Source organism: Temnothorax longispinosus, chromosome 3, assembly GCF_030848805.1.
Source record: "Temnothorax longispinosus isolate EJ_2023e chromosome 3, Tlon_JGU_v1, whole genome shotgun sequence".
In the NCBI taxonomy this organism is placed as follows: domain Eukaryota; kingdom Metazoa; phylum Arthropoda; class Insecta; order Hymenoptera; family Formicidae; genus Temnothorax; species Temnothorax longispinosus.
In genome coordinates, this window is record NC_092360.1 from 6,945,753 (window position 1) to 6,971,928 (window position 26,176).

At 35.2% G+C, this 26,176-nt stretch overlaps 3 protein-coding genes across 3 annotated transcripts; 1 reads left to right on the forward strand and 2 right to left on the reverse strand.

Annotated features, from left to right (window-relative positions):
* Positions 1-558: 558 nt before the first annotated feature.
* Positions 559-6,972, reverse strand: LOC139810598 (ribosomal protein S6 kinase beta-2). The gene is made up of 12 exons (XM_071774287.1): positions 6,554-6,972; positions 6,349-6,386; positions 6,056-6,227; positions 5,520-5,603; positions 5,183-5,316; positions 5,025-5,087; positions 4,786-4,914; positions 4,618-4,708; positions 4,422-4,538; positions 4,069-4,305; positions 3,800-3,975; positions 559-3,696 (listed from the first exon to the last, which is right to left on the reverse strand). The coding sequence occupies exons 1-12, from the start codon at positions 6,641-6,643 to the stop codon at positions 3,639-3,641; spliced, it is 1,389 nt and encodes a 462-aa protein (XP_071630388.1). The 5' UTR covers positions 6,644-6,972; the 3' UTR covers positions 559-3,638.
* Positions 6,973-7,671: 699 nt separating this feature from the next.
* LOC139810607 (thioredoxin domain-containing protein 17) lies at positions 7,672-13,539 on the forward strand. The gene is made up of 3 exons (XM_071774299.1): positions 7,672-8,145; positions 8,925-9,006; positions 9,151-13,539. Exons 1-3 carry the CDS (start codon positions 8,007-8,009, stop codon positions 9,305-9,307), a joined length of 378 nt encoding a protein of 125 aa, XP_071630400.1. The 5' UTR covers positions 7,672-8,006; the 3' UTR covers positions 9,308-13,539.
* Positions 9,311-25,148, reverse strand: LOC139810599 (SEC14-like protein 2). The gene is made up of 11 exons (XM_071774288.1): positions 24,724-25,148; positions 22,824-22,980; positions 16,728-16,797; positions 15,741-15,784; positions 13,571-13,688; positions 11,979-12,188; positions 11,782-11,862; positions 10,959-11,158; positions 10,502-10,644; positions 10,274-10,428; positions 9,311-10,206 (listed from the first exon to the last, which is right to left on the reverse strand). The coding sequence occupies exons 2-11, from the start codon at positions 22,866-22,868 to the stop codon at positions 10,106-10,108; spliced, it is 1,167 nt and encodes a 388-aa protein (XP_071630389.1). The 5' UTR covers positions 22,869-22,980; positions 24,724-25,148; the 3' UTR covers positions 9,311-10,105.
* Between the last annotated feature and the right edge of the window lie 1,028 nt (positions 25,149-26,176).

Below are 26,176 nucleotides of genomic sequence, written 5' to 3' on the forward strand. Positions count from 1 at the left end.
GAGAGAGAGAGAGAGAGAGAAGAAAAAAAAAGTTATGCCGCGCAGATAGGTACGACACAGCCGAGCAGCAGTTTATATCGGTCATTTATCCGCGTGCATGTAAATTCGTCGCGGCCCCGCGCGACCCGCGCATTTATCTCAATTACATACAATTAGTTTACATGCATTTGATTCACAACGAATTTACATGTGGACGAACGGATTATGTGATAATAATACATATAAATATACATATGTATATAATATTGATACTATATATACGCACACACAAAATAAAAGTCTACTTTTTAATTTATAATATTATATAACAATATTATATAATAATTTGATTATAATAATTTATCAAACTTATTCAGGGAATAATAGATTGGGTCTAACACAAATATCTTTCTTCTTCCCCTTCTTTTTTTAACTTGGGTATACTGAGAAGCTTTAGGAATTGCATAGTCAACAATGGTCTGTGAATTAAAAAATTCTGGATGCTGCGAAAGTTTTCGAGATTTCATCTCTAGACTAGATAACGGTTGATTACGCATCGCATTAAATTAAGAGCGTATCGACAGTTTTATACCCAATTTATTGTACATAACACTAAAATAAGTGAAATAATACACATGACAAGGATATGTCACGGACCCACACATCGCACATATGCGCGCGCGCGCGCGTTTACGCTCGCACAGACACACCTTCACAAATCGTTGCATTTATGGATACAATTTATAGAGGATTACAAATCATAGCAGTGATAAGTTAACCCGAGAGTCTACATCTAATCTTAAATGGAAGCATAAATCATTTATCACTTTTCCGTCTAATGGCTAGACTTCGTTACATATTCGTTCGATGATATTTTCCGTCCCTTAAATGACTAATACATTCATACTGCAAATAAATATGCCTGTTTTACACACTATAACTTAGAACTGATCGTTAATAGTTACTAATTTCTGTCCTATCAAAATAGAGCTCGAGTCGAATCGACAAATCAATCCGCTTAGCGCATGACAGAAAAAGGTCAGTTCTCGTTATATATTGGAATATCCTTCGTACCGGACACATCCGACGGTGATATCCAACAAAAAGGCGCAGATTCCTGGCATTCTCGCACGAGAACTGACGTACAGGAAGTTTACATTTATTGCAAAAAAATCAGATAACTTAGATATATATATTTTTTGATTAAGATTGAACTTAACTAACGTATTAGAAATGAGCACGAGACCATCGCATGACACGGTATATATAAACAATTTGACTACTTTAATCATTAAAACAATAACGAAGACGCCTAATTCCTCCTAAAAAATAAAAATCAAAATAAACCGCATCAGCACCAATATGTTCATTGAGAACGCGTCGAATCTAATTAGGAGGCTCAACAAAATTCTTTCACGTTCACGTTTGGACGCGCTCTCGGTCTCTCGCTTGCAAAAATGCCCTGACTTCATAAACAAGACAAACTTACATGGAATCACGCGGAAGTAACAACGCGTACGTTGTATGAGGCAGTGATATCGAGCAGCGTTTTTCCGCACGATTCTGGCATGCTTTAATTTAAAGCAAATCTTAGGTAACAGTTATAGTTTACAGCAGTTTTGGTATCTATCAAAATCTGACAGTGGGTAATTCAGGACATAATTGGTATCTCTCTTATAATAAATTTCAGTGTGTCGTCGAGTAATATATTATAAATCTTCGAACAGCGTCTTGACAACTCTGTAGGCACATTCCTGCTTCAATGTCGAAAATACATGTGTTCAGATACGTACCGAAAAACCGATCAGAAATTCTCATTGTCTCTGAATACACATTTCTCTTATAATATAATACAGCTGTGAGTATATAACGTGATTTTATCAGGTTTTATATCATACGCACTTATTTATGTAGTCGACGTAGTCGAAATGCAACAGTTGCCTGCAGGAGGATGTTCCCATTTATGGACAAAAAAAATATTTGAGAGAAAGAGAGACGCTGGGCAATATTACATTTCGACTATGGTTATCTGTTATAAATAATTAAAAGATATTTGCCTGCTAGCATGGCCTACTGAACACTTGGGTAGTTTGGAGCTTTTGTGAGTGATTTACAGTCACTCTTGTTTATGTCTATTTTTCCTACTGCGTTCTGCAAGTAAAATCAATATTATCTATATGTATGTACACGATAAATGATACATTAATGCATGTAACGTAAGGAACAAGTATGGAATACTTATTCGGATGGAAAGTCCATGTTTTGCAGTAACATTGTTACCATGGTAACTCGATCTCATCTTGTACCATTCTGAACTTTTCGTTAATTCAATATATGTATGTGTAAAAGTAAAAGTATTTTTCGCAAGAAGACATTGAATTTGTACCTCGAAGAGTTGCGTTTGTCGTTTTAATAATAAACGAACGTAAACGATATAACGTACATACCAATTACAAAAACATAGCCAGCTCAAAATAAGCTTGCTTGTTGTTCAAATATAAACTGAACTACGTAGGCATTCATCTCTTTCAACAGATCTAACATCAATACCTTACAATAAGAACAACCTATGACCTGGAGTTAAAAATATACCCAGGATATAGGTCCGCATCTGCAATTATAATATTTCATGCCTTCCGCTTTCAAGTTACGGAATGACAATGGCGATTCTCATTCTAAGATATTGATGCGCATGATCATTTAACAAAATGTTCTTTCGTTCCCCGGAGAATATAAACTATGTCGTATTCGAATTTTCAATGTATAGGAACTTTCATTGTGTAAATGCAATTCCATTGTAGCGTTATATACTCCATCTCTACGATCATTATTTAGGCAAACTATTTCATACATTATTGCCATGGAAACGTTATTACTGCTGAAAATATTTTCTCCTAACGTACGGTATATATGAAAAGAACTTTTGAGCGGCGGAGCGGTTGTGGTAGCATTTCTCGAGACTTTTCTCATTAAAAAAATAATTAACGATAATCAGTAAATATTAATAGATTTCCCAGATATAAAATAAGTTTATATTATTACAGATGTATGTATAAATCTTCAGTTGTAAAAATATTATCAAGAGAGATCATGTTTTTAGCTTCTATAATATACAGTTTCTTAAGACTCAAGCAGTATGCTTGAATATTTCCAAAATTTCAAAAGCTTATCTCTTTAACCACACACACAGTACAAATAACAATCTTGTCATATGAATATATAATAATATGACTGCTGCATTAATAAAGATCCGGATATTTATAAATATTGAAAATTTACATGAATAATCCAATGCAAAAGATATATTTTTCAATAATTCTATTGCTAATTGAAGTAATCTGTAATAACTAGTTGAGAAATAATGTACTTTCTTGCGGATTATCGATAATCTATTCATATTCAAATTGCAACTACTCTATGCGCTACCAAATACCTGCTGCGTCGCTGTTAAATCATAATCTATTAATTGATATTTTCGTACGCAATATATAGATATAAAAAAAAGATTAGCTAAATGTAACTGCTGGATATCCAATGTAATAATGGATACTGCATCCATTCCCTCTAACTACTCCTTCTAAGTTATAAAACCCCTCCCTGAGGATTATGAATATCCAGCAGTTGGGCAAAAATGCTATCTACTAGTCGAATAGTAATGGTTAGCCTAGTTCAATCATTTCTGCATCTTCCACGTTGTTATGGCCAACTATATTGTACCTAAAAAATTATTGCCCATATTGTTTTTAACACGAATTTCATAATACAAATATGTATACTGTAAAAAAAGTTAAAAAAAAATTTGTAAGTTTTATATTCTTACGTGTGATTTGATAAATGGGCATTGTGGAAATGAAGATGCGTCGTCCGAGGTGAAAAACCACGAGTTGCTTTGCGAGGACTTCTGGCTTTTATGACTGATGGTGGTGACATGGTATTTAAATAAGGTTGTTGAAGAAGTACATCCTCCAATATGCTTGGTGCTACATATGTAAATCCCTGAAGAAAGCGTAGTTATTAAGAAATGTAACGATGTGTATGCATAATGACTGATTATATCTAGACATGTAAATCAGAAGAAAGAAAACTCACTTGGAACAGCCCGTCAGCTGATTCGCTCAAAGTGTAGTCAACTGGAGAATCAACTGGTGAGGAAGCGGTAAATTTATTATCAAATTGCGATACGTCTTCTTTGCTAGACAATTGTGGTCTAAAAGGAGGTTCTAACTGTCGAGATATAACGTCGTCCCAATTGATATGTCTGAAGAATTTGTGTCTCTTTACTTCTTCACCATCCAACTGAGATCCCATTCTTTGCGGAACTTGTCTCTATACGGAAGAAAATTATATATTTCTAATAAATATCACGATATATAATTTTTTAAAACAGCACTGCTTTTAAGATGCTTATAAATATTTACAGCAATTAATTTATGAACACTAACCCTCAGTAATTTTCGAATAAAATCTTTAGCATCGGCCGTTACATATAATGGAAAAGTTAATTTGCCACGTAGAATCTTCTCAATAGTTTTCTTTCTGCTGCTTGAAGTAAATGGTGGCTGAAAATTTAGCAAATATTAACGTGAGCTGATATGTACATTCTTTTATCTTGAATTTGTATGTAATGACAGTACGTACAGCTCCTGTAAGCATGTCATATGTTAAACTTCCTAAGCTCCACCAGTCTACCGCCTTCCCATGTCCACTTCTCGTTAAGATCTCAGGTGCCCTTGATTAAAATACAACAATCAGTGTAAATTGTAATAGTAAAATTTTCCAAATTATCAGTCGCTCTATGATATTTACATATATTCGATAGTCCCGCAAAATGTATGAGTAAGAGCACCCTCCTGTATATGCTCTTTACATAACCCAAAATCAGTTAACTTAATATGTCCGTCTGCGTCCAATAGAACATTTTCTGGTTTCAAATCTCTGAAAGAGATTTATTACAAACATTATTAATTCAATGCTGCATACCGATAGAACATTCAATATATGTATCAATTATATTACAGCCTTATTATATTTCAACTCTATAGTACCTGTATATAATTCCTTGCAAGTGTAGATGTTGCAGAGCTAATGTAATTTCGCACAAGTAAAAACTGCAAAACAAAATAACGCGTGATGTAGAACTTTACGCTGGCTCTATCTTTAAAAAATATAATTGAAAAAACATTATTTTTCACAATTCACTCACCGCGCGGTATCTTCCATGAAAATTCCTTCGGCATTTAAGTGTCGGAACAACTCACCGCCGCACATGTATTCCAGTATCAGATATAACTTATGACCAGTTTGGAAAGCGTACTTGAGATCTACGATAAAAGGATGCTGCCAGATGCAAGCATAAATATATGAATTAGTATTTTGCATAAAATATAATAAAAAATTGAACATTGGTTTTTATTGAAACATGTTCAAAAACATGTTACAAATATCTTTCATACGTACTATTGAGATTAAATCCACGTATGAATTGTCAAATTCTGAATACTCTAAATTTCTACATATTTGCATACAAGAATATAACTAACTTTTATAGACTCCAAGATGTTTCTCTCGGCTCTAGTGTGAGCTGTATCCTTCTGATTTTTTACAATCAAAGCCTTGCGCAATACCTGTTACGAAACGGCACAAAAGAAAATTGTGAATGACTAAAGAATTACAGATAAAGACGCTTGCCGGCAGATGATAATATAAAAATAGATATTGATTAGAGAATTTACGGCTTAACGCTACCGCTCTAAAAATAAAACTGCAAAAACCAATTAAGTTTGCAACGTTTGAAAAATGTAAGTGAAACTTCTAACGAATAACGAGATGATTAAAAGTAATTTTATGCATGCAAATCTTTGTTCGCGAAACACTCGCCGACTAAAGATACATAAAATACACAATTTTCGCTACAAGTAATACGACACAGTGAGGTAACATTCTTCAAATTTCGAATGTTACCATAATTATCCACCTTGAAAGGCACTTTTCACGCACTGAATATTTAGCGAACACGATACATTCCGGGATAAACAATAGCGTTGCATAATTATGCGTCACGGGGGGATTTCCGTACCTTCATAGCGAAGAGAGTGCCGCTGTCGTTTCCCGTTATTTTGCGCACCTGAAACACCTTGCCGTAGCCACCTTTTCCGATAACTTTGCGCAACTCGAAGTCCTCCGGCCCGACCTTATCGCGCGCGCGATTGACAATCTGCTCTATCGGCTCCGTCTCCACGTCCGACGAGCTGGAAGCGACAAGGGAAAAAGGGGAATAAACTGGTTTTAGCCGACGGCGACGTCAGAAGGACACGAGGCCCCGAGAGGTCCGCGGGCGGCCGCGTGGACGCGGCGCGCAGGTCTACTCACTTTACGATCTCATTCAGGTTCAGCGCGACGCATTCCTCCTGCGAAAAGGAAAACAGATGCGGCGTTAGTGCGATATCGAAACCCACGTGCAGCCGCGGAGTCGCGGGCGGGGACGCGACTCCGCGGAGGTGTCGAGGGATGGGCAGAGTATAATGCCGCGCGCGCGAGAGAGAGAGCGAGAGAGAAAGAGAGAGCTTTCAATTACCGCGTCGATCTCGATGATGTCGTCGTCCTCCGACTCGTCCCTGTGCAGCGGTCCTGCTTCCTGCAGCTCGATGTCGAAGATCGCCGACATCGTGCGGTCTTGCCTGTCTCTAGCGCGTCGCTGTTTCGTGAACACGGGCTGGAGAACGGACAGGTCAGGATATGTTCACTCTCGCCGTCGCGCGCGCGCCGCGATGTCAACACATCGAATTTGACACGCCGTACGCCGAGTAGCAGCAGGCCGCCCAACAGACACGAGCGGGGAGGGCACGCGAAGCCGCACACGACGACCGCACGCACTCGAGATTCGGTCGCGGAGTGACGGAGAGCGGCACTCTCTCGATTCTCGATTCTCCTCCCTCGATTCGCGGAACGGACGCAACGTCACACCGCCGCACACGCCTGGCGTCGCGCGAGTGTCGCAACTCCTCGCAACGCGCAACGCGCAACCGCGTGGAAAGGGGAGCCCGGACTCTCGAGCCAATCGCGTCGCGCGTCGCCACTCCCACCACCGCCACCGCCGTCCCGCCATGCGTTCGAATCGCCCATTCTCGAATATTTGGAATGGGGAGAATTCGGCACAAAAGAATCGTTTCCATTGTGAACGTCATTTTCTCTGGGAAAAAAAAACCGGAAGCTGACCGAAAACCTTTCCTTCTCTTCGTGGTAGTCAAATACAAAAAGTGAAAGCTTTGTAACAAATTTATTGTTGCCGTCAACAGAATTTTGGTTCTTGTCGTGAAGACAAGTTTTTCTCTTTCGTGAAGACAGCAGAAAGAAATTTTTTTAAATTTACCGTTGTCTATTGAAACACTAATTAGGGGTATATTCTTTAGAGGATTTGTACGTTGATCTTTTCCCTTTGCCTGTCCCCTTTGGAGAGAGAAAAAAAAAAGAAAGGTGAATAATGCGAGTTCATCAACTAGAATAAGGAACGGATCCGAAACTCTCGTTGACCTTTGAAAAAAAGCATCGGTCAGTCTTTCTCCGCAGGGTCCTTTGTTTAGTGTCACGTTCGAGCTTCATTCCTCTCTCCCTTTGTTTCCGGGAGCCGTTATCGGATTCTCGGAACGCAAAATGCGTCATGCGGCGTGCAGACGCTCGAATAAAGGTCTTCGTCGCCGGTACACGCGAAGCGCCTATATAGATCGCGCGCGGATTGTGCAATTTTGCGAAATCGCGCGCGATCGCGATTATCCTCTTCGCTTAATAAGGGAATTGTTAAAGAGATCTACGCCGCGCGTTATCAATGCAATTCCGACGATTATCCGTTATCGTTATCGCGCCGAAAGTTAATCGGGGCGACGATACGGTACACCCGCGTCGCGGATAAATGGAGATAACGCGTGGGCGGGCACCTACTGGCGATAGAATTTCATACGCATTCGTACTTCGTACGACGTGCGTTTACCGTTCGTCCTATAGGCGCGATCGCCGGGCCCGACTCGCCAAAAATGGTTCATCATGTGCGGGGATACGAGAACTTTCTCGAATACGTGAAGGACCTGAGAGCCACGACGCCGATCTACGTGCTCTACACCGGCACGAAGCTGGAGGACACCGGCAAGAGTTGGTGCTCGGACTGCGTGGAGGGTGAGCGGATCTCTCTCGCGCGTGTCGACCGCCGAGATATATAACCTAACCTAACTTCTCGAGTATGTTGTCTGCTCCGAGCTCCGAATTTGTCGGAGGCGAATTTTTTGCAGAGCGTCCGCTGTAAATTTTATTGGTGGAATACCAGCAGAAGCACAACAGAATCTGCTGGTAAAGTATGATTAGCAGATTAACTGTAAAAATCGAGCATTTTGCTGTTTCGTAATTAATTTGAATGATATATTCCATTGACCACTGTGTGTTCTGGAACTGAATCGAATATCAGCGATATTCAAATTTTTTAATGCTCGAAACAACGAAATGATTTGATTAACGATGAAGGCTACACGTTCTGATATTCATGGCCAATACTGAAAATCTATAGTTTACGTCACATACACTATAGATTTTTAGTACTGGCAGTGAATATCGGAACGCAGCTGAAATGATGATAGCATAAGACATACCTATATTTTCATAACGTCGAAAAATCAATCGATTATCTAGATTCTAGAATGATTTTTGTATTATTCATTATTTAGGAACTTTCTATCAAAACGTAGATATGAGATTATCAAGAAATTTGTTTGAGATAAATATGTTTGGAATATCTTTTGGGATATCTTGATTCAATTTGAATCACTAATTTCTTATCTATTTTTATGTGTATAATACAGAAAAGGAGAATACATATAATGTAAATATGTGTTGATGTTGATATTATATTTTAAACCAGTATGTTTACTTAGGTACTTAAGTTATTCTCTATTTTATTTCAGCTGAGCCATTTATTGAAAAAGGTTTCGAAGCAGCACCTGAGGGAACATTATTAGTGACAGTGGAGGTTGGGGACAGGCCATTGTAAGTAAATAAGACGTTTCGTATCTGCGACTGTGTTATTTCTATACGACGTATCACGTGAATAATACTAATTCTTATCTAATAACATAAAATACAATATAACAAAAAATAAAACTTAAAAATATCTTTTACATGCTGTCCTAGTTGGAAAGATCCGAATTGTCCATTCAGGACAAATCCTGTTACCAAGTTGAAAGTCTTACCAACTCTGGCTAAATGGGGGACTCAGAAACGTTTAGAAGGTGAACAATTACTGAAACCTGAGCTTATCGATATGTTACTAACAGATGAAGACGACTAAAGATATTTTTAATACATATATTGTCTTTCTATATTTTTTACAAAAAGTTTATACACGATGTTTCTTAAAGATAAGAAGTCCTGAACCATTCTTTTTATATAGTGCTCAATAAAGTAGTAATTATTGAATAAAGTCAATCCAATATCAGCGCCGTCCTTTGATCGGGTGATATGTCGGTAAGCCGTCTGATAGTATAGCGGCGAAGCGGTGCTTACGCTTTATTAAACATAGAAAAAGATTCAGAATTTCTTGATTCAATTTTTTACAAGGAGTAGCGCTATGCAATTAGTGGGCGCTCTTTAAGAAACATCCTGTATATATTGAATTATAAACATACATAAACTACATTTTCGTATATGATGTATTATATATCTACTTTTTAAATAATAATCATTCCTTCGTTACCCTGCTTTAAAAAGAGATATCAAGACTATAAAGAAAAATTATATAAATTAAAATAATAGGATTTATTAAAATAATAGGATTAATTTTTTATGCATTTGCATTCATATATATTCCATGATTATTATTGCAATTAAGATCTACATAATCTTTTAAGCAATAAGAAAATAAGAAAAGCGAAGGAAATGCCAAATAAACAATCAAAATCAAACAATGCGATCAAATCTATAAATTACAAAAAATTCACCTTATATCTAAGTTTGCTACAAAACGAATATAACACCCTAACATAACATCCTTCCATTACACGAATTCCGTAACATTTTAACTTGATCTATCATGAGTACAAATATTAGAAACTAATGTTATTAAAAATTTCCTAAAAGGATTTTCACTTTATTGTATAATCGCTTTTCGTGCCGGTGGTAATACACGTACGGAATAATGAACTTTCTTATTCCTTAACATACTGTAGGTATTGTCGAAAACAACGGAATCTGAAACAAATAAGATTTAGATGACATTGTCGTTATTTGGAGTGCTGCTCGAGCGATATGGGCTTACAGGTCGATGGAGTTTCGCAAGTTAATATTCCAATCTCGTCCGATTGATGGGATGCGACTCTCCGAATGGGTATAACTTCTGTTTTCGTACCATTAGTCGCGTCCTTTTTCAAAATCCCGAATTTAATATCGTGACCTTCGCTTCGAAATTCCCAACTGAATATAAGAATATGAGTTGAGAAAAAGAAAGCTTTTCCTCTCGACATATGTTTATCGCAAGATACATCACCTTAGAACGGAACCCACTTCGGGCGTAGAAATATCGAATTCCAACTTTCCTCCTTTTTGAACGACGACGGTAGTGTAATCCTCGTTTGACTTTTCCATATTTTTGGTGTACAAGTCTTTAGGTATCTTACCACCTTGGCAGATCTGGTAACAATTCCGATCTATCATTCTCCGGAACAAGATACATACTTACATTTAAAGAGAACAAAGTAAATTAATTATTCCAAAACGAAAATAAATGTGTGAAGCAAGCGAAATGCAAGAGTTCGCAATAAAGATCGAACTCTTCAACGAGATTTTAGAGTTTTTTAATAAATGAAAATTTGAGGAGAGGTACTAATTTCAACGAGAGCGATTAAACTTATCACATAGAATTTCACATGTTCTATCAACGTTTTCACACTTCATATTCTATGTGTTAGGTATATGCGTAATTTTTAAAGAAATTTATTTAATACCTTTGACGTGTATTTTGGATTGCCATCTGGGTCTGTTAGTGCTCCACCGTAATGGGCAGGTAATTGATCCTCTGGTATGAGTTTAAGAATTGCCGGTTTCCATTTCTCAGGGTCGGATTTGTAGATTTGTATTTTCGACAATGTATAATCATCCATGAATTTCTTGATAATTGAAAAAGCAAAAGTGAAGACTTTGGGGGCTGTAACAATATATAGCATATACTAATAGCGCCTTTTTCTATTTCTAAAAAATTTTTTAATTAGCCAATTTTTAGCACAATACGTTGTAAGCAAAATTTACGATCTTTTATATAATAATCGTAAAATAGTCTTTCTCTTATTATGCTGACTCATCATATGTTAAACGAAAATCCGAAAGTAATATAAAAAAAGAGGAAAGAAAATGAATAAGCATTAACATTCCATGGTGAATCGGTCGTCACAGCGGTCGGCTTTCAAGCTATTCAAATTATTTAGTATTTTGACTACAAAGCGAAACGGAATCGTAAAATATTTTATAATATCCGTAGTTAATACGGAATTTTCACGCATAATGCAATTACCGTTCTGTGGCTCATCGGTGATCCATAGGACCTGAATGAAAAGTTACGTTAAATAGGCGTAATATGGAACATCAAAATTTCAATATATTTTATATATTTTAATATATTTTATTTACTTATATATTCGTATTTTATAAGCAGTTTTTTTAAGGCAGACAATGCATCAAAGAATATCCGCATCTAATTCGTGGATATGTGATGGTAAAATTTAAATGAAATCGCGCTAACGCATTACGATTATCATATTTTATTAAACTTACCGTTAATCAGAAAGGCCATCTTTAGAATTTCCGGATAGTTTGCCTCGTACATTTGGATGAAGGTGATGATCAGTTCGCCAGCTGCAAAAATATACGCAACGGTAAAACGATAAAAAAAGACAGCGGCAGGTAACAATAAGACGAATTGCACCCATTGGGTTGTAGGCATGTATACTATATATATATATTTTTTTTACCTGGTTTCCACAAATATTGCTTAAGACAAAATCCTTCCATGTCGAAAACAACGGTCACTTGATTGGCGATCTGGCCATGCTTCTTGGCTTGCTCTCTGGCCAAGTTTAAATAAGCGTCTAACAATTTTATCATAACTTTGACGAACTCCTTTTGCGTTATTATGTGTAATATTCCGTACATGTCTAGACCGGCAAATGGTACTATGATCACTATAAAAATAACATACATTATACATATTTATATTGTATTATATATATTTATCGATTTGGAAAAGAATGATGTAGGTATCTATTATAAATGCAAAATAATTTTATGCAATGTAAATTTTCAACGTTAATTTAATTTAAAAAAATCTTTTTATTGTCTTTAATAAATATATACGCGCGTGCACGTAACTGCATTTATAATATGTTAAAAGTTTAATGAGAAAAGCAACATAGCGGAATTCGGCTGGGATTGCCTTACAAAGAGTGTAATATTATATGATAAGTATAAACTTTTATAGAATAATAAAACATATAAATTAATTCTTAAAAAAGAATAAGCAAGACAGTTTTTTTTATTTCTCTCTCTTCAACTCCAAGTCAAATGTTACAATTCTTTTAGACTTCAAAGTTTTTTGCTTTGTTTATTATCTCTTCTTTTATAGCTCTTATATTTATAACATAAAAATATCAAATAAATATTGAATGATTACCTTGATAATAAATACAACAACAAAAATTCGACACAATTAAATTATGATAATTTCACTTCGTCGGTTTCAGATTTGTAATCTTATAGAAATAAAGTTTGAATAAAAATTGTTTTCACCGCTAACAAACAAAACTTGTTTGATATAATGAATGTTAAAGTAATAGCTAATAGATGGTATTGTCTAATTTTGAATAATAAAATAATTTTTTCCATTAGAAAATTATGAGTATTTGAGTATTAAAACGATATTCCTCACCATGAGAGAGAGAGAGAGAGAGAGAGAGGGGGGGGGGTCAAAAGGATTAAAAGAATTGTACATTTCGAAGTATTAAAAAATTGCGGTCATGGTCTTCACCTGTTATTTATATTTTTAGCTTATAGAGGAAAAGTACTTTTGAAAGTTGAATCAAGACCTTGGGCCGCGGATTCTTTACCAAAATATTGAGACCTGCGTTCAGGCCCGAAAATGTGTTGGATTTATTATTACGTTGAATAAAGTAGAAGTCTATCTAAGATATTATTCTATTGTTACATCTAAGTTTTGTAAATAATATTGTACCCGACGACTTTTCACTACAATTATATTGATGGCTTTGAAATTTATTAATATAATGTTTGCTCATTTAATATAATACGTGCCCCTCGTTTCGATTGTTATTATTATTCTCGAGTTTCTCTCTTATAATACAATTTTGTAATGTTTTGTAATTTATATTGAATAATAGTCTCTGTTTTCTTTTCTTCGTTAAATTACTACGCTTGTTTCTTTTTTTACACTAGTGATAAATATCGACAAATGTAACGTTTCAAAAAAATATGACGGCATAAACGTAACAACAATTAAAGCAATTCGCAAATTTCTGATTCAAAGACTGATTATAACAAAAGACTTTACCTGGTGCCCCATCCTTGTCGAATCCGCTTAATCCGTAAGGCAGATAAGTTTTTGCTACTTCAGGAATTTCCCAATTACTCAGATTATCAGCGTCCCAATGTTTCCGCCATTCTAGCGACTGTGAATAAATTTATTCCGTAAACAATTTGTTGCCATTTTAGTGGAAGATAATGAAGAAGATAATGCGGCGTAATCAAAATTATCAGTGCTATATTACATTGATAAACATAATATATCTTTAGTATTTTTAGCTTGATTTTTAGTGTTTTATGTAACATTAATGTATATACATGTGCTGTTGTTTTTATTTTTTAATCAGATTTTAATAAATCTTAAAATCTAAGAGATTTTTTTAATATTATTATTTTTTGTGCAACAGCGTGAAATTAAAAAAAATATAATATAATGTTTTTTTTGTATTAAAATACTTTCGTATGAAATCTTCTCTATAAAGATGAACGTATTCATGTTGTTGTGAAAGTTAAATTTCTCTCGTGGGAAAACGATAACAAGCTAATCGGAAACCAAATATGTCAACGTCCAGTTATTCAGCTGGACTCACTCAAAAGAGATGATAAATGACAGGAAATGAGTTATGTTACATTTTCAATGAAAAACAAATAGGCGATATTAGTAAAAAAATAAAATGTTATAAAATTGTAACTAATGTGTCACTTAAAATACTTTGATTATCGTAACGTAAATAAACTGTAAAACTATATAATGTAAATAAACTGGAACACATTTAAATTTAGCATAAAATTATATTATTAGTGTAAAATATAGTATAAAATTATTATTGAATTTAGTATAAGAAGCATCATATAATTGGTTCACCCAAATATTATACTTGTGACGGAAACTCAAACTAATCTTATTGTTCGATGCTGTTTTAACGTTCCGCATGCGTAATATCTGTATAGAATAATCGAGAATAATACAGCTTGTAGGTTTGTATGTTACGGTATAGCAGGTGCCGTTGGACTTTAGTCAGTCTAAGATGTTCGAATACGTGCTGCAGGTGAAAGAAATATTTCTCACAATTTACAGGATAACGGATTTCAGGAATAACAGGGTTTCACGCGGAATAGAAAGCGAAAAAGGGTAATTTCCTGAAGAAATTACTTCGGAAGATACTTAGCCGCATTATGAATCTCCGGTTTTCAATCATCATTGTGAAACTTCTCGTTACAAGAATACGGATGGCGACTTCGCGAGCGTGCTTCACAGAATCGGCACATTACTTTCGAGCTGCAAAATGGCACGTGTACAGAGAACAACTTTCTATTTCATATAAAACATCTTCGAGAGCAAAAAAGCGAAACTGTCGACGGCAAATCATATATCTTCAACGTCCGATACGAAACCCGGAAAGGTAGTTTCGTTAATTTACTCGCGCGAGGATTTAACTGTGATTGTACTTTGATTGGTGTTAGCGAATTATTTGGCCGTTATTTACGTAAGAGAAGATGGTTAAATTATCTTTACATTAATAAATATTATCTTGCAAAACATATTATATAATACGGAACGTGTAATACATGTTTAATATTAATTCATCCTCGTTATTAAATCGAAGAATCTTTATAAGAGAGAATTCGCGAAATTTATATTTGTCTATATGTCTTTGTTTAATTTATATATATAATTTATGATGAATTTATATATAATATTTACTCTTGAAATAACATATCTATCATCGGACGAAGATATTACATATCTATTGTCATCTCTGTTGAGATGACATCTCTTGTCATTCTTGACTGTTATTCAATTCCAATCAATAGAACTTACTCATAAAAATAGACGAAGATTTCTTATCCAGACACAATAAAAGAAGTTCTCAGCGAGCTGTGACGCGACTCGCTAAATTTACGCCTGCCGCGTTAATATTTATTGACTCGCGAGTAATTCACGTGGCAGAGAAATTTTAAAGACTCGGTGACCGTATCCGGAACGTGTTTCACCAGACTTTCTCAATTGGATTCGCTTGCGTTTCGTATAATGCGAATAGCGAGCCTAATCTACGGGAACGGAGGTCGAATACGTAACCGGCGCGGCGTGGCGCCCAAAGACCGTGTAATGTAAAATATACTAAATGAAATGTGTGAACACAGGGATATAAGTAGATATGCAATTGCGATATCTTAATATTAATGTTCTTACTTACGTCTCTCAGCATTTTTTCCGCCGCGGTAGGGTCCCATTTTCTTGCTAAAGGAAATAAATATGAATTAATTTAAACTTACATTGCAAATAATGTCATATTTTATGATATATTTATGAGGACTGTCACTTTTCCTAGCAAACACCAAGTAACATGCAATTACATGCTATAAGTTTTCCTGCTTGTAATTTCCTACTCAACAATGTAAATGCATATATAACACATTGAGCAGGAAATTATAATTGGCACGTAAGTCGCATGTTACTTGGTGTTTGCTGGATGGATTATCCGGTGAAAAGAATTTTGTTATATGTATATATATATATATATATATATATATATATATATATATATCTACAATGTTTAATATAATTTGTTAAAGGCATCATTTAAACCAAGAATGCGAGTATTGATGTGAAAATAATCGCGTAATTTGCAGGTGCATATAATACGAATACAAATTTATATTAATAATAATATTATACATGCAACAACATAAAAAAAGAAGAAAGCAAAATTGTTATTTATGTAGCACAAAATCACTGCGTTATTTACCTATTTAAGTAAAATTTTGATTAAATATGCAATTGATATAAACATACGTTTAAGAACGTTTTCATTGTTCATTGACAGTATATATTAGGTATGTCTTGCAATACTTTGCGTGACTTACAGTTCTGGAAATAGCTAATAACCGATAATCTCGAGTTTCTGTGGTTTTCGTAGTTCTGTTTCAAAACAGTTTTGACTCTGCTAAATACTGTTGCAAAATACACACACACACATACACACACACACACACACACACACGAAAGCAAACAAAAGACAATGGACGTCACGTCAATTAATCTTCGCGTGAATATTTCTCATGATGCGCGTGATCGCATTGTATACATGTAATACAGGACAACATTTATCGAAATCACGTAGCATGCCTTAGATGGTATTAGATAATTGTGGTTATCAGGAGGTAGGGGGAGGAGATCATACCTCTCAACCAGCGAAGCAGAAAGTGATCATCGTGGTGCGGCTGCAGGATGTCTTGCACGGACCGCCGGAACTGCACAAAAAAGAGAAGAAAGAAAATTATAGACTTGTTTTATTTACTTTTTATGCATCATATAACATTATTATTGTTGAAACGTTCGATTCTTTCAAACATTATTATTGCTTGAAGCGCGATTTTACGATTTAGCGTGATTTATATAGTTTTATTTGATTTATGAGTCACGAGGAATAAAGTTACTTAATAAAATATGCATCGTGTATGCATGTTCATCCATTCATGCGCGCGTGCGCGTTGCAAACAGCTATTTTTCTGTCTACGTAAAAACACGTGCTTATGAAAAGCTTTATACATTGTTTGATTACAGTATATAAAGATTTATACGTTCGTTATTTACCATCATTATTCATTATTTATTCTTCTGGAGCGGCATATCGACTTCGTTTATCTTGCTTTATGTATAGTTTACGTCAACGCCAAGGTTTTTCCGCACACAATTATCAATTATAACTTTCAAGAAACGTATTTCCTACCTTTCCTTACAGAAATTTAATACTGTAAGTGATTATTTGGCTAGTGATTAATTACTTATTTCGAGTATTAAAAGTACTGTTTTTAATTATTTTAATACTCAAAATAAGTAATTAATTACTAGCCAAATAATCACTTACAGTATTAAATTTCTATAAGGGTTGTGTGCCGTTAACGTATGAATACGCGAGGAAGTGAAGTGAAACTTCCTCGTCGATTTCTGTAATTATCAATGTTGTCTCCGCGAGAGAGAAGGACTTGTTACATTAACTCGTATCGTAATCGAAGTATCTACTTTCACTGATATGAAAACGTAGGAAATTACGAAAAGCGCAGTTTGGTCGTAGTATTAAAAAATCACTCTTTTCATATATTCTATATGTCATTTATCTTCAAGAATATGCTTTTTTTATGGAGAAAAGTCTGCTTTTTTTATCGAGTGATGCGCGAGACAGCGTACGTTAACAAACTGAGACATCAATTTTTAAAATTGGAGACAATTAAAAGCATCTTACGTAATTTTCCGGTTCGAGGATGTAATTACACAGTGCATACTGATTTGTTTTTTCACAACTCAGCTGATTTTTCTAAATAATTTTAATTTTCCCCTTCAGCTTATACTGTGCAGATATATAGCAATTATTACAAATTAAAATAAAAAATTTTCATACTTTTGTTCCAATGTGCATTCTCGTCCTTCTCATACATCTTGATTATTATTCAAAAAAATTGCTTTAGGACTTTGAAACGACTATCTATGAATCTATGAATCTACTTATGAATATCGTTCTAAATGGAAAATGCAAAGTATATGTACACAATGATGGAATATTCACGCTAAAAATAAAAAAGAAAATAAATATTGATGCATACTGTTTATCATCAATTCAATCAATGTGAATCTTTCCTTTAGCGAATAAAACTATTCGCACAATTATTAACATTTTAATACTTATTGATTTATATGATTTACGATATAAAGTAAATATAACGTACAGCAAAAAAATATCATTGCAACGAAGTAACGAAATTCGTCTCGACTTTAAGATATCTTTGATAAATCTTAAAGAAAGATAAGATTATCTTTAAAAGTGGCATGAAATATAGGTTTTTAGTAGAAACTTGATAGTTGGGAACGAGATTAAAAGTAGCGGTTAAAATTCCTCTTAGAAATAGCTGGCCTCTTAGAAAATCTGACTAATTATTTGATTAAAAAATCACCAATTATCTCTTCGCCCCATTATCGAAACAGCCCATTGCATGTTGCATGAAATAACCGGTACGATATGATGGAAATATATGCCGATCTCTTGCATCATAAAAAGGTTATTATGGCACCGATCCCATTTCTTAGCATACAAAAAAATAAGGATGCAGACAGAAGCGAGAGGATCGGAATTGCTTATATATCATACGTCATCGTTATCGAGTAAACCGGTTCCTCTTTTTAAAAAATCTGAACTTATCTATATTTATAATTCGGACCTCTCTGTCTCTATATATATAGTCTATATATACATATATATATATATATATGTGTACGTATATCAACAGAGAAGTATATTTGTATGTACGTCGGCTACAGTTAATCGTATTGTTGCGTAGGTGCTCGATGATCGTGTAACGATCGAACAGTCCTTTCTTTTCTTCGCCGTTTCGAACGTATAGCCCATAGTACGTCGAGCGTGACTAGTGTTAATTGGAAAAAATGTAGGCTTTAATCGTATCCTACACACATTATCAATAGTAGCGATTCTTTCTATTTTCTTTTAATTGCAAAAAGTAATCCCAAAAAGATAGCTTAAAAACTATATTACCTTTCACGTTGCTAACGATATTTAGGAAGGTTCATCGAATATTCAATAAGGATCGCGCATGTTTTGACCTCCGTCATGACCAACAGTAGTAGAAACTCACTAATAGCGGCACGATAATTGCCACAGAAATACAGTATTTTTTCTTGCATTTTGTACGAGAATAAGCCTTGAAAATAGAGGAAAAATAGAAAATGAAGATTTATCGCTAGAAATTTTCTCAAAAATAAATTACGAAATATATAATCGTTTGAAAAGAAACCTGTGAATAATTACGCAAAATATTGCAATTTTCTACGAGTTATAGAAAATATCAAAAGTAAACTTTGAAGCAACTTATTAAAGCGGGATCTTTACAGTCAATTACGATTGCTCTTTACGGGATAACTAATATACTTGTATCTGTACTGAATAAAAAACTTTATATCTACATATTTTCTACGATATCCAGGATATAATAAGTACCATTAAACGTTTTCATCCTCCGCATTGCACATGACGTTGGAAACGAGGAAAAATACTCGAGCAGTTTTTATTGATTGTTAATGATACATTATTCTGACGAGAAACTTATGAAACGTGACAAAAATCTCTTCTGATCTCAATTCACAATACATTACACAAAAATAACTCTAATACAAGCTATCCAGAAATATTTTAAAATGATTTTTAGAGATACCTATTATAATTATAAATTGTGAACGCGCGACTATAGAAATAATCCGATTTTGGAAATCACGAAGTTAACGTTTAATTTTATTAATTATAAAATTTCATTTAGTTTTATTAATTGTAATATTTAAAATTTTTATTAATTATGAGAATTATCTTTTATTCAGCATTAACGTTAATTGTTTCACAATTTCTATAAACTATACCAAGATCTTAGTCGTAAAGATGCTTCAGTAAATTGCGTGAAAGTGAATATTATTTTTAAAAAATCAGTATATTTATTAGATCTTGCGTTTCTTTCGGCATAACCATTTTCGTGCTTATTCTATACCTCGTACATCAAGCCAATGACTTTTATTGCAAATTTCTACAACGTTTCCACGACATTTCGCACGATTACCTCATCCGAGCGGACTGAGCCGAGGAAAAAAGTCATTTTATGCATATGCACACCGCGAGAAGCATTTCGTTTATTTTCGCGCCCGATGTGTTTGCATCCGATGTTGTAATTCAAGACGGCGGATTTTACGTATGCATTGAGGACTTTTAAAGTGTGCCGCGGGATTTGCCTGTGCCCGATTGTCTTCAGTCGCGGGGCCGTGACAGTCTCCGGACATAACAGATGAAAGTGTCATCATGTCGCCGACGGCGCCGGCGCGACGTTTTCCTCTCGATCAACAGAAAAAAAACGACGGTTAATTTAACCGGTCACATTAATAATTGATGTCAGACGAATTTAAAGACTATAGGCAATTAATAAATCTTCAATACACGTGTCCCGTACAAGGTGTTCTACTCTTTTTTTTTGCGACTGATTTGGTAATTAGATGATATAATATAACATTTTTAAAATGAAAGAGGCGTAATAAATGTAAAGAGAGAACCGTCAAAACTGGCGAAACAGGTTTTCTGCGCGTTTTCTGTTTATGAATTTTGATCGATATAAGAAAGAAGTTAAGTTAGTATTGAAACAAGATCATAGATCGAAACGACGACGGCTCTTTTCTTACTACCGGCGTAATCGGAAAAGTACCATCGCCGATCTCTTCGCGATCCGCTGCATCTCGCTGCTTGAAATAAGTGCTCGGCTGCTTACTACCCGTTCCAGATATCAGAGGTGAATGATCACCAGGTTGCGAGAGGAATGAAGCAATCTCTCTACACGCGCACTGAAGTCTTTGCCGTATCGCGTATAACGAAATTTTTATAACCCTATTGAGAAATCGCCTCGGTAAAGCTGGATTAACCTGCTTCCCTTGAAAAAAAATCTTTCCCGAACCACTGCCCGTAATTTCTTTCATCAAGGATATCGGCAATATTTCTTTTTAGCAATCTGTTAAAACATAAAGATTTTTTAATGCGAATTATATCCTCGAAAAAACTTATAAAATTCCAATATTTATTTTCACGACACCTCCACGGAAAGTTCGACTTTCCATGCCTGTAGAGAGGGGCGAAAGTGACAAAGTGGCCAATTTCACGCCAGGGCTTACTTTCCTCCCTAGGGAAGAAAATTGATACTTTCCACCCGGTATAGCGGGCTATTGGCCACTCTCGCCCCTCTCTAGGCATGGAAGTCGAACATTTCCGTAAAGGTGTTGTGAACAATATCGTGTGCACCTCGGGTCGAAAGCTTTTTCAGATTATATTCTAAAAACGCTACTTTCTCCCCTTGGTGCACAATATACTATTTTTGTATTCTGTAAGCACTGTGGTATGATGATGTTAATTTCTTTGTTTAATAAAATAAATTAGTCATGTCAGAGGAGGGATTCTGTAACTCCTTAACGACAGTTTCGGTATCGTTGTGCAGCTTTCTTACCATACATACCTGCGCAACGTTACAGAATCCCGCTACTGATGTCAAAAAAAAATTTTAATGATTATCGATGTTTACTCGTTTCTCAGACACACGAAGAAACATCTCAAGCAACGAACAAAAAATTGTAATATCTCAAATAACCCTATTTCATTTATATCTTCAAAAGAAAGTGAAAGCGATAGCTTTGTTAGTTTGCAAGTGCTAATTATACTCACTGCGAATATACAATTAATATTAACTCATTAAATCATTGAACTTTCGCGGTTTGTTGAAATTTGAGAGATAATAACAGTGTTTAGATTTTATTGTAATATACTTTTTGAAAAGTAGAACATTATTTTAATAATTTATTTAATTTTTTCTATTAATAATTATTCGTATATATCTGTCGATTTTATATTAAAATAGATGACATTCGCTTTGCTGGTAATAAAATTAAGCAAGGAATATATTTATCTCTTGCCTGCGTATATGTTTTCTGTCAATAGTACACATTACGTTAAAATTAGTTTAATATAAATCTAAAAGATTTGAAAACTCTTTTATTACTTATAATTGCGAAATATATCTTTCATTCTGAAGGAGAAATAAGAGATTTAAAAAGATATCAGATTAATAGAAAAATCAACACTCAATAACGTCAATAGGCCAACAGCGAAATAACATCATAAGAAGGTCAACGGTCAACGAAAATACGAGCAAAATAGGAATATTGATTTAAAATAAAATCTAATTTATTTTCAAGAATATATTGAAAACAATTGAAGGTTTCGGCTGTACTTCGTCTTCTTCAACAACAATTAATTTAATATTTAAAAAAAATAGGAATATCAAGATTAGAAATGAAGGAAAAGAGGAAGAAAACATATAAGTTAAAATTTATACAAAAATGATTAAACTCATATAATAAACGAATAAATATTGCACAACGTTGGTCTGTTTGATAAGAAACTATTGCTAACCTTTGCCGCAGTGACCTCCTTATACGATAAAAAGATATCATTACATCGATACCTATATACTTTAGCTAAATGTCCATCATGTCACTTTTTTATACAGAAAATCTATCTTTTTTCAATCTATCGTTTATTATTTTTTATAAGAATATCTAGAAAAGGATATATGTAGTAAAAATGTGCTTATATGTCGACATTTTATTAGTCTTTGATGTTCCCGCAAGAGTAAAAACAAGAGAGAGAGAAAGTTTTTTATTTTAGAATAAATTATGTCTCTGGACTTACCTTCATTAATGCAAATCTCTGATCGTCCGCCAATCCCAACGACATTTTTACTGCTTGAGCACTGTTAACAATTTAGTCTTAGTAAGTGTCTCTTCAGTTAAGTCTCGCTGGCAGATGATTTCTTTGAATTTGAAGGAGATGTTTGGAGTCTTTATATCTACAAGAAGGGATATATATATGTATATCTAATCGTATCAAGAATGGCAAATTTTTATCAAGATATATATTTTCACGCGTACATCTGTACTCTTATATCTCTTGTTATTGTTCAAATACGTAATACATTCGTGATATCGATAGAGAATAATTATATAAAGCATAGCAATAATTTCATCGGCGTTAAATCACACACAGGATATATAAATTCTTGAATTGATGACATTCGTAATATTTGTATCGATTAAAACAAAAGGAAATGCGCGATTTATGCGGTCATTTATGATCGATAAATTGTGGATTATAAGAATTACTTATCTCCTTGGACTTTAGCTGGTTATATTATACGCATACATATTGAAAAAGTTTAATTGTAAGATGTATTAAAGTTCCAAGCAATAAGATGTGAAAACATCTACGATATATTACCGTTCTTTTAATTATGATAAATAACAATTAAGACAATTTATTGATCTCCCATTGAGCCTCAAAACGAATGGTTAATTACAAAATTTACGTCATCATAATTCGGTTACGTGATTAAACTGCAACTTGTGGTGTTTAATTATTATCAATTTTTATTATTATCACACTTGAATTATATACCAAAAAATAAATAATTACGTAGAACATATAGTAATGTTTTTATCAGTAAATCACAGGCAGGTATATGAATCTTTGAATCGATAACGCGGATAACGTGACCTCCGTACTGATTGAGACTAAAGTTGTCTAAAGAAACGCGCAATTACTTCCAACTGATTATTTATTAATCAGTAAAGAATGGATTCTGGAAATTAATTATTCGCATAATTATTTTGTTTCTTGGACTTTAGCTAATTACGTTATATGCATATTCAATTAATATTGTGTAATTGAAGTAATACAAGATGTAATCGAGCAGATCCCACACAAGACATGAATTATCTATATTATCGTTTCTTCAATTATGACGAATGGCAATTTATTGATAATCCATTGGACGCCTTAAAATGGCTAATTACAAAATTTGCTTTATCATTATCGCATGATTAAAGTGCAACTTGTGATTTTTATTAATTATTATCGTATTTGAATACGTGAAGAAATAAAATACCGGCAATAATTTGCAATGTTTTATACAATAAAAACTTACATATCATCGAATCAATTATCTGCACAATCACCATAATTATTACAATTTCCACTGATCTGTAGATGAAACATCTAATAACAATATTTAGAGGCAACGTAATGTCTAAGAAACATTTTAAAACACTGTAACATACATGAACCTTTCAAATACGTTCTAGATATCGTGTCCTTTCGGAACGTCGTTATTATTGTGACATTATCACTTTTCAAATTATAACGCCTGCTACTTAGTGCCAAATTATACTCAATTGAGTCATTTTTAACCATTCCTATAGGAAATAGTCGTCACTGCTCCTACTAAATATATCATTAATTTAACTTAATTGAAACAATGTTGATTTAACTAAACCGATGGCGTTAAAATAATATTATTTTGTGTTAAAGTAATAAATTTTGACACACATGCAGACAGTTAAAAATAACGAAATACTATTTAACTCAATATATTAGTTTAAATTTCAATCCTTTAATATTTAAGTGATATTTCATCCTTTGAGATCTAACAGTGATATAAGGTATAAACACAAAACGATAAACCGGTTTCACAGAAAATTATGTGATCTGTATTACTCGAATTATTGTTTACTACAAACGCGTTCCTAACGCTTACCGTATCTGGAAACACGGTGTACCAAAGATGCTCGCTAAACTCAAAAGTTGACAGAAATCGCGAACACCTCTCAGAAGATATCGGAGATCGGTTGTTGCGTTAATTCACTCGGCGAACACGAACCCGGGGGATCACGAATCTCGGACCCGCGATCCGCGACTGCTCGGCGTCGACTGCGCTCAGGTCGGCGGCGCAACAGGTGTCTATCGCGGCGACCGCGATTGCTGCGTGTGTGCGTGCGTGTGTCGTGCGTGCTCTATTGCGCGCGCGCGCGCGCGCACGAGTGCGTCCGCACCCGGTTGCCGTTTGCCTTCACTTTACGCGTGTTTACGCGATCGCGCTCGCGAAGGTGAGGAGATAGGTGTATCGACGGGGCGAACGGCACCGGAGGAATGAAAATGATATATCGGCCTGTTCTCGGCGATGGCAAGTCGCCAAGTGCGCCGAGACCGTCCCTACCCACCCACCCAGCTTCGTCGTCGCCGCGACGCGACGCGAACGCTACGACGTCGGAGAGCGCGCGCGATCTCCGGTCTCCCGAATCAAATTCGAACGATTGGAGTTCTCAGATCCGGGGCCACGGCTTCCCGGCTCCCTAAAACGGCTTTACCAGTTGCGTTTCGACATCGCGGCTGTGCGCAGGCACGTATCCGACATTTGAGGCGTCACCACCATCACCACAGCATCACAGAATGAGGTCCATGCGGTCGGTGCGACGTGAGTGCATCGTGCTCCGGCGACGATGCGGCGCCGAGTCCGAGCACTCCGAGCTCGGCACGCGGCTTTTCGTGAGTAGCCGCGTCGTCGTCGTCGTCGTGCATCCTAATGCTCTCTTAACCCAAAGGGACAAACTTGCATAAACGCATAAGCATAAGAAAATTGATTGGTCCGTATACATGTGTATAAGGAAATAGAAGATCAATCCATTTATCCTTATGCACCTATGCAAGTTTGTCTGGATAGACTCTAAAGTCTAAAGGATTCCCAAGGGACGATGCTAATGCTTCCAGATCCATATTTATAAGCATACCTTATTGTTCAGCGTTGCGCTCTTGTCAGCTAATACCTGCACGTGCGGCGTGAGACAATAATGAATCTGCGCTTCTATTTAGCTCGCCGCTAACGAGACATTACGAGCGCCTTTGTGTCTGAGATACAACACGTGCGTAGAACGCCAGGTATCAGAGATTCCTCTTGAGAATTTATAACTCGCATTCGACGCATTAAATGTCATCGTTCAATTTTAGACGCGGATCCGCCTTTTTTTTAGCGCCGACACATTCAGCAATGCAGATTTAAAAATCGCTCACCGCTCGCCGCTCTTTAATTCGAGAGGTCGCCGTGAAAGGAAAAACAAAGTCATATTTAAAATGCCCGTGCGATTGTGTACTTCAGGAGAAATCGTAACGCGACTTGCCTTCAAGGTCAAGCTTAATGTCCGACGAGCTGAACG